Source organism: Fukomys damarensis, unplaced genomic scaffold (assembly GCF_012274545.1).
Source record: "Fukomys damarensis isolate Sample0158 unplaced genomic scaffold, DMR_v1.0_HiC HiC_scaffold_16, whole genome shotgun sequence".
NCBI lineage: Eukaryota > Metazoa > Chordata > Mammalia > Rodentia > Bathyergidae > Fukomys > Fukomys damarensis.
In genome coordinates, this window is record NW_022900928.1 from 71,084,677 (window position 1) to 71,094,542 (window position 9,866).

At 38.9% G+C, this 9,866-nt stretch overlaps 1 protein-coding gene across 1 annotated transcript; it reads right to left on the reverse strand.

The window, feature by feature from the left end:
- Window positions 1-8,637: 8,637 nt before the first annotated feature.
- On the reverse strand, window positions 8,638-9,576 carry LOC104857986 (olfactory receptor 6X1). Its single transcript, XM_010618068.1, is given in 1 exon segment — window positions 8,638-9,576. A coding segment is annotated over 1 exon segment (939 nt).
- Window positions 9,577-9,866: the final 290 nt, after the last annotated feature.

Sequence of the window (9,866 nt, forward strand, 5' to 3'; positions counted from 1 at the left end):
GGAAATGTTTCTCCAGTTCATTCTTCAGTGAATCTATTGTTAATGCACAGGAAAGATACTGATTTTTGTGTGTTGAACTTGTATCTAACTAGTCTTCTGACTTTGGCTAGTAAGTCTAGAAGACTTTTGGTGGAGTCGTTGGGGTCTTCTATATAGAATTTCATGCTGTCTGCAAATAATGGCAATTTGACTGCTTCATGTTCTATCTTTCTTCCTTCATTTCTTTTTTTTTCTTCCTTTCATTTCTTTCTCTTGTCTAATTGCTGTGGCTAATGTTTCCAAAACTATATTGAACACAAGTGGTGATAGTAAACATCCTTGTCTTGTTTCTTACTTTAGCTTGAAGGATTTCATTTTTGACCATTTAATGTGATATTAGCTTTTGGTTTATCATAGATGGTTTTTATCAGGTTGAGGTAGAGACTGTCTATTCCAATTTTTTGTAGTGTTTTTGTCATGAATGTATGTTGGATTTTGTGGAATTATTTTTTCTGCATCTATTGAGATGATCATATGGTTTTTATCCTTAACTCTATTAATATAGTGTATTATACTTATCAATTTACATACATTGAAATATCCCTGCATCTCTGGGATGAATCCCACTTGGCCAGCCTGTATTATCTTCTTGATGATCTTCTGCATTCTATTTGCCAGTATCTTATTAAGGATTTTTGCATCTATTCTCATAAGTGATCTTTTTCAGTTGGGTCTTCCTCCACTTTTGGGATCAAGGTGATGCTTGCTTCCAGGAATAAATTTTGGAGTATTGCTTCCCTTTCAATTTCATTGAAGTGTTTAAAAAGTAGTGGCATAGTTCTTTTCTAAGCGTCTTATAGAGTTCAGCAGGATCCGGGCTTTTCTTAGTTCGCAAGTTTTTAATTACATTTTCAGTTTTGTTGATTGATATTGGGTTGTTAAGAGCTTTTAGGTCTTTTTCATTCAACTTTGGTAATTCATACGTATCTAGGAATCTGTCCATTTCTTCTGTGTTTTCTATCTTATTGGAGTATAGGTTCTCAAAGTAAGTATTAAAGATCCTCTGGTTTTCTGTTAGGTCTATTGTAATTTCACACTTTTCATTTCTAATTGCATGGATGGGGGTCTTTTCTTTCCTTTTTTTGATAAGATTGTCTAAGAGTTTGTCAATTTTATTTATTCTTTTGAAGAACTAACTCGGATTAATTGACTTTTTTGGTATCATTCTCTTAGTGTCCATTGAATTGATTTCTCTCTGTTCTTTATAATTCCCTCCCCTATATGAGCTTTGGGTTTGTCCTGTTCTACTTTTTCTAGAAGTTTGTAGTTCAGCATCATTGTTTGAACTTGCTCTGTTTTCCTAATATGACTATTTAGTGCTATAAATTTCCCTTGTCAGACTGCTTTCATCATGTCCTCTAGATTCTGATATGTTGTATTGTCATTGTCATTTAATTGTAGCAAATGTCTGACTTCTTCTTTAATTTCTTCTGTGACCCATTGGTTATTCAGAAATATGTTATTAATTTTCCATGTGTTTATGAAATTCTTGCAGTGTCTATTGCTATTGATCTCCAATTTAATTACACGATAGTCTGAAAATATACAGGGGATAACTTCAGTTTCTTTGCACTTAGTTAAACATGTTCTATAAGCAAGTATGTGGTCTATTTGGGAGAATGACCCATGTGTAGCTGAAAAGAATATGTATTCTTATTTTGTGGTGTGGAACAGTCTGTAAACATCTGTTAAATTCATTTGTTTAAGATTTTGATTGAGTTCTAAAAATTTATCATTTTCTGTGTAGTTTATCTATCTATTTGTGACAGTTGGGTATTCGGGTCCCCCACTATTATTGTATTAGTACCTATTTGATTTTCATATCGATTAGTATTTGTTTTATATAGTTAGGCACACTAGTATTTGGTGCATATATATTTATGATTATCATCTCTTCCTCTTGGATTGTTCTTTTTATAAGGAGGTAGTATCCTTTTTTATTCCTCTTAATCAGTGTTGGTTTGAAACCCATTTGATCTGCAATTTCTGCTTTTTTTCAGCTTTCTGTCACATGGAGTATTGTTTTCCACCCTTTAACTTTCAGTCTATGAGTTTCTTTTTGAATTGTGTTTCATGTATACAGTATATTTTTGGATCTTGCTTCTTGACCCATTCTGCCAGTCTATTTCTTTTGATTGGTGAACTGAGACCATTAACATTGATGGCTATAACTGATACATATTGACTTATTTTTGCTATGACTTTTTCTTTGCATTGGATTCTCCCATTTTGCATTTAACTTCTTGTCATGCCTATTGGTGAACTGACCATTAACATTGATGGCTATAACTGATACATATTGACTTATTTTTGCTATGACTTTTTCTTTGCATTGGATTCTCCCATTTTGCATTTAACTTCTTGTCATGCCTGATGGATTCATTCTGCTGGGCTTCCTGAGGTTGTGATCTTCATTGTCTTTTCCTAGGATACTGTTTAACAATATTTGGAGTGCTAGTTTGGTATTCATGAATTTCCTCAGGAGCTAGTTGTCATGAAAGTATCTTATTTCTCCATCAATTTTGAAAGATACTTTTTCAGGGTACATCAATCAGTATTATCTTCTTTGCATCATCTAGCAGCTGCTATACTGATTTCTCAGTGTCCCTTACTATTTTTAAGAAGTCTTTCTTTTTCTGGTCACTAATTGCAATCCTGACTTTTATATCTGAAATACTATCCTCACATTGGTTCATTCTGCTGTGTAAACTTTCAATGGAATTTTTAATCTCCTGAAAATCTGTTTGCATCTGTTTTAGGGATTCTATTGTTTTCCTATGTTGGGATTCCGTCATGTTCCTCAGCTCCTCTATTTTTTAATTTGTGTCTGCTCTAGATTTATTAATCATGTTTTGCACTATGCATACAATCTCTGTTGTTATCTGAGAAATTATTTCTGATTTCATTTTTTCCAGATCCTCTTTTATTGCCAGTTCAGGGAACCCAGGTAGTTGAGTATCAGATTGTTCCCTCTTGATGCCCTTTGGGGTTTCCTTAGATGATATGGAAGTCTGGTTTTGATAATTGTTTGTATGTCTTCTCATTTCAACATTTGCAGCATGCTGTGCCTTTGTTGAGGCAACTTTTTGCTCATCCAGAGGTGTTCAATTATCAGCAAGCCACCAGTTGACCTTTTCTCTGCTGCTTACCAGTGCCCCAATTCCTGGGTTCAGAGTCATTGCCTTCTGGATCCCTGCACTGTCCTGTTGTCTGGGCAGGGTTTTGGCTTGAGCCTATGCACACTTGGGATGGTATCTGGGCATGCTTCTGGCTGGGCCCTGCACCCCTGCATAGCTATTGTCTGGGTGGGCTTCTGGGTAGATTTGTGTGCACTTACCATGGTGTCAGGGCAGGCCTCTGGTGGTTGCTTGTGCACCTGTGCAGCTCTTTTACAAGGGGATCTTTGGCTGGAGCCTGTGGGTTCAAGTACCTGGGGTATTCATGAGGCTGGACCTGCCTACAGCCTTGCTGCTCTGGTCCACACTGGCTTCTCATTGGGATCTGTGTGCACTTACAGATGATATGGAGTATTTTTTTGGGGGAAACAGGGCATGAGAAATTGTTGAAAGATAATTTAGAAAGATGATATTATAGGTCAGGTTCTTATAGTAGAATGATGCTAATAGAGATAGAGGGCTGTCTTGGTTAATTTTCTGTTGTTGCTGAGGCAAAATACCTGACACTCACAAGTTAAGGGAAGAGAGGTTTATTTAGCTCACAGTTTGTATAAAGTTTTCAGTTCATAATCGGCTGGCTTCAAGACAATGTGGCATGACAGAAGGCATTGCAGGGGAGAAACCATTTGTTGTGTGCTGAAGGCAGCAAGCAAGGGATGACCACTGCTCTTTCTATCCTTTATATCTTATCCAGGGAGGGTACTTGGCAGGTAGCACTCACACCTGTAATCTAGTGCCCTTGAGCCTAGCATTGCACCATGAATCAATTACAGCACCACACACTCTATAGAAGTCTCACCATGATCATGCGAGGCTTTGGGAGGACATCTAAACACAAGCCATAACAAAGGCATTGGCTTTTTATTTCTTTAGCACTATTTGATAATGCTATAGCATATATCTAAGATGTCCCACAGAAGTTTCATATGCCCAGAGGTGGATTTTTGGAATATGATTGGATCTTGAGGGTGCCATACAATTAATTCACTGAGGAGTGCATAGTTGAATGTGCTATTGGGTACTAAGATTTAGAGGATAGAGGTGAGTCATTGGCGTGTGAGCCAGAAGGGTATATTATTATCCCCAGCTTGGTTCCACTCTTTCTGTCTCCTGGCTGCCATAGGTTGAGGACTTTTCCTCCACCAGCCCCTTCTGCTGAACCATTTTTGTCCCAGAGCCAGCCAAATATAGACTGAACACACTGAAACCACAAGCCAAAATAAACCGCTCCTCTTTTAATTTTAATTTGTGGATGTTGGGTATTTTTGTTAGAATTCTGGGAAAGTGACTAATGTAGATAAAGAGAAAAACACTATTGTTAGGAAGTGATTAGTTGTGCATTTGGAATAGAGAGGGGTTATTTCCTCCAAATCAAAGAAATGATAAGTAGTTAGTAAAATTGGTTCAGTTGAAAGTGTGTGTAGAACCTAGTGTGATGACACATACCTACAACCCTACCACTGAGGGAAACTGATGAGGGAAGAACACAAACTAGAGCCCTGTCTGAGCAATGTAGTGAAATCATGCCTCCACACCTCCCCACACAAAAAACCCCCAGAAAGTGTTAGGGATATAGCTCAGTGGTAAAGCGCACTTCAGTTTGATCCCAGTCTGGCAGGGGGTGAGGGTGGGTGAGAAGTATGTGAAGGAGCTGTCCAGTACAGATATAGAACTTGGATGACTTTGGAAAAGTTATATGTGCACAACATTTTTATAGTTGGAGTTCAGTTTTTATAATTGGAGAAAAATTATAATTCAAAGTAAAGAATGGTGAACCACTTGGTCTGGCATTAGATACTTTGGTAAATATATAATTATCTCCAAACTGTCTATATATTACTTTTGTAGTCAGTATCTGCAAGAGAGGAATGGATTTAATGCAGGACACAGAAATTTACAAGGTTAGCTGACAGTATTCACCCACAGAGTCAAATGTAGAAGAGTGTGAGATCTATCCCTCCGCTAGAGATCCAAAGACTCCAGACCAATGTCTGAAGCCCACTACAATGTCCCATATAAGTTTGTATCGGGAGGCCAAGGAATCTGCAGTGGAAGACTGAAAGAGCCTGTGGGAGAAAGCCCAAGGGCCAGTGCTGGAGGGTAAGAGAATCTGTGCTAGCAGATGGAAAAGCTTAAGAAATTTGTCCTGAGAGCCAGGAGATGATGTCCAAGATGAAAGCAAAGGCCAGATCTCCAAAGAGAATAGGAAGCAGTCTTGAGGAAGGTGAGGACTGGAGCTCAACCAAAGCCACTGGGAGGAAAATCAGCTTCAAGGAACTCTTCCAAGGAAAATCAGGTGAAATCCTTCCCTCCTGTCAACTTTTATATCCCTCTGACCGCAATCCTCCCTAAATTGGTCATGCATTCCCAGAACCATGCTGATTCAGTTCAGCTGGGCATTCCACACTCAGATTGACAATAGATTTTTAAAAACCTTTTTGCTAAGTTGGTTGGGCACTTAGGAGTATCATGGAAAGATAACATTCTGATAAAATTTGAGATAACTTTAGAGATATACCTTAAAAGAAACAGTAAGAAATCTGTGCTGTGATGGGGACTACTTTCACTGTTGATCCTGAGAACCAATCCTGTATCATTTCCCAAAAGCCAGGACTGGGATATGACATGCCTGTGTTTGTTGTCTTAACTCCTGTAAAGTGGCAGAAGTATTGGCAGAGTTTTCAGCTATGTATAAACAACATCTGACTTTGATACTTGCATAGGTCTCTCTTTATGGTGCAGTTAAAATATTGAGTGTCATCAGTTTTGAAATACAGCCTTTCTCATAACTTGGACTTCAGTATTAACAAAATGATTCCTTGGGCAGTATCTTTAAGGACTTCCTGAATATATCAAGTTAGAGATTCTATATGTCATGTGACATCCTCTAATCCAGTAGAGGGAATAAAAATAGAGGCTAGATGACAATACTAATGGAACAAACTATGGATCCACCTGTGTTGCAGCACAGGAAGGTTGGCAGGGTGGCTAACAGTTTTCAGCCATCCCCTTTCATCCAAGGAAAATCCAAGGTGCACTGACCAATTCAGCAAGGAGACAGCCAGGGCCACAGATCTGTGCCACAAAAACACTGGGTGCCATGTGGAACACCCCGGTGTATTCCAGGCCTTGAAAACCAGTTAGTAGCAAATGAATCCTCCACTTGTGAGATAACAATATGCTGACATTGTTTGAAGGGAGCCCAGCCCACATATTTGGAAGCATTGGGCCTGGTATACTAGCAATGATTGTATTGTTCCCAGAAAAAAAGAAAAATATAACTAAGGCATCCTGCAGTGGGAGTGAGCCAGCTACAGTCATCATCCAGTATTGGAAAATACCCATCCTGATGGCAATGATTATTATTTATTGAGCACAAGAAGGATTACAACTTTTGAAAGAAGAGGATTAGCCTATCTCCAAATGATTCCAGTTTCATCTTGGAAAAGTTTTTCCCACATCCCTTTTGATCCAAGGTTCAATTAATGAACCATTGTGATATGTCTGAATGAATGGTTCTACATAATATCATTAACTGCTCTTCTTCCTCACATATGTAACATTGTAATCCAGGGAAACTTATTGTTTTGATAACAGGGCTTTTCATATCAGGTTCTTAGATTAACCTTATATCCTCAAAGGACCTATTTCTCATTACCAACCTCAAGACAGTGCCCTTAGAGAAGATTAAGGAGAGCAATGTAGATAATCACATTGTCACCTCATAACACTTTATTTGGAATTTGCAATTTTTCATTTAATGCTAAAATGAATTTGCAATAATCCTTTTTAAGAATCATATTTTTAATGGGCTATCAATGACAGTCTTTATTGCTGGAAAAGGGACCTATTAGTACTTGTTATTATGGACTATGATGACTCACCTGCATCATCATTCTATCAGTTTTGGATATCTTCCTGAGAAAAGGACCATTGCTTTCTAAAGACCTTTGCATGCTATCTGTGAATATGAACTTCTTGTGACCTTGGGGCTATTTTCCAACAACATAGTTAGGTTTCTCTGAGACACCTTTTTGTTGCACATGGTCTACCTAAATGAATTCCCCAAACTGGCATAATCCATGAGGTGTAAATTAAAATTTTGATAAAAAGTCCTCAAGTTTTATTATTATCTGGGAATGAGCCACTTTAGGATGATACTATATAAAATTTTGTATCCTATTAAGATGGAAATATCATTATTAATATATCATCAAGCATATACCTTTTTTTTTGTGGTACCAGGGATTGAACTGAGGACTTTGTGCTTTCCAGGGAGGTGCAGTGCCACTGAGCTACATTCCTAGTCCCATAAACCTGGTTCTTTTTAAACATTTAGGAACTACCATTAATACTGATTGGGACACTCCAGCATACTTTTCTTATGGTGAACTAAGAAAATGAGGTGTGGAATGTCTTATCCCTTTGACAAGGAGCTAAGGCAAAGAAGGCTGTCATAAACAAAGAAGGAAACAGGATTCTTTACTTTTTAAAGTTGCTGTCTTTGACCCTGACCTTTGTGATGTCCGCTTTCAGTTTACAATTGAAAAAGTCTGGAGTTGTCCCTAGTATCTGGGAGTATCTTGGAATTTCCTTGGTGGGGAATTAAGTTACTTCTTTTCAAGGAAAACTCTCCAGTTTGTCTTTGTTACTTTCTCATTCCTACAACTCAGTGGAGGAGAAGTTTATTTTGGCTCACAGTTTGTAAAGGTTTCAGTCCATAGTCAGCTGGCTCTAAGGAAGGGTGGCATGGCAGAGGGAGCATGTACAGGAGGAACAGCTCATGGCATGGTGGTAAGGAAGGAAGGAGGGTGCCCTGCTAGGCCACACCCCCAGTAACTCACCTTCTCCAATTGGACTTCACTTTCTAACATCACATTTAGCTATGAACTCTCTAGTCAACTAATCCACAGGTGAGTATCACACACCCATGACACAATCACCTTCCCAAATCCCCACTTATGAACATATGAAGCTTGGGGGGGTGATATCTAGGTATAAACCATAACACAATTTTTATTTATTTCTTTGGATTCAAACCCAGGACCTTGCACTTGCCAGGCAAACACTCTGTCTCTGAGCTACACGCCCAGCTGTTTTTATTATCATTATTATTAGTTTTTGAGGTGGCATCTCAGATTGGCTTTAACTTGCCGTTCTCTTGCCTCAGCCTCCCAAGTAGTTGGGATTACCATATAGATAGGCTTGTCCCATCATGGTTGGCTCTAGGTTATTTATATATGACACATTCCTATAGGGGACCTCATCCATCATGGCTTGCTTTTGTATCTTTATCTTGCTACAACAGTAAACAAAAACTTTTGAGATTTTGGTGGAGCCTGTTTCATCAAACTTCTCTACAATCTCGTGTTACACTTAATTTTTGTGTCTGCATTAAGCTCATTTTAGTGTGTTGCAGGTTTTATTTTGAGTGGCAAGTCTTTGGAGAAATTATTGCCTGCTTTAGGGCTCCTTTTACCTCTTTGTTTCTAATGGTATAAATAAAGGGATTCAGGAGGGGTGTGAGGATAGTATTCAGCAAAGATACCACTTTATTCATCTTAAAGGAAGAGTGTGCAGTGGGTCTTAAGTACATGAACAAAACAGCTCCATACAGCAGGGAGACGACCGTGAGGTGAGGGGCACAGGTAGAAAAAGCCTCTTGGAGGCCAGTAGCTGAAGGGATCGGCAGGATAGTGGAAACAATGTAGACATAAGAAATGATAGTAAACAGAAGTGACTCTGGGATCACCAGGACAGTTGCCAAGAGACCCAGGAGTTCTAAAATGTTGTTGTCTGCACAGGCTTCTTTCAAGATAGGACCAACGTTACAATAGAAATGATTGATAACATTGTTGCTACCTAAGGGTAACTGGATGAGCAGCACTGTCTGACAAAAGACAATGGCGAAGCCCAGCACCCAGGAACTGAGGGCCAGCTGCAGGCATAGGCTGCTGGTCATGATGCTGGGGTAGCGAAGGGGCTTGCAGATGGTCAGGTAGCAGTCAAACAACATGACAGAGAGGATCAAGAGCTCAGTGGTGCCCAGGAAGAAGTGTAAGAAGGCTTACAGCAGGCAGCAGGGAATGCTAATGACCATCTTAGCCACTACAAAGGTTTCCAGTAGTTTGGGAATAATGGTGGTAGTGTACCAGATTTCTAGGAAGGCCAGATTGGAGAGGAAGAAGTACATTGGGATTTGCAGCCTAGGCTCAACCCAGACAATGATAATGATGAAGCCATTGCCTGCAAGGGTTAACATGTAGATGAGAAATATCACTATAAAGAGAGGGGCTTGGAATCCTTGGCTACCTGGAAAGCCTAAGAGGATGAACTCCATAATTACTGTACCATTTCTCATGTCTTGTTGCCCTAGAAAACAGTAAGGAAGTAGCTCCTCAGAATCTCATGGCTTTCTTTCTTTTAAACGAAGAGATTTTATTTTTTATCTTTCTTTGCTTTCAATCTTTCTGGTTACATTTTATGTATATTTTCCTGGCTTGCATTTTAGATGTATCTCTTATAAGAAGCATAAAAGTTGGGTTTGAAAAACTGTTTGGTGTCCACTGACATTTATTTATTTATTTATTTAGTGCTGGGGATGGAGAGCTTTATGCAAGCTAGGCAAATGTTCTACATCCACAGTAGGCT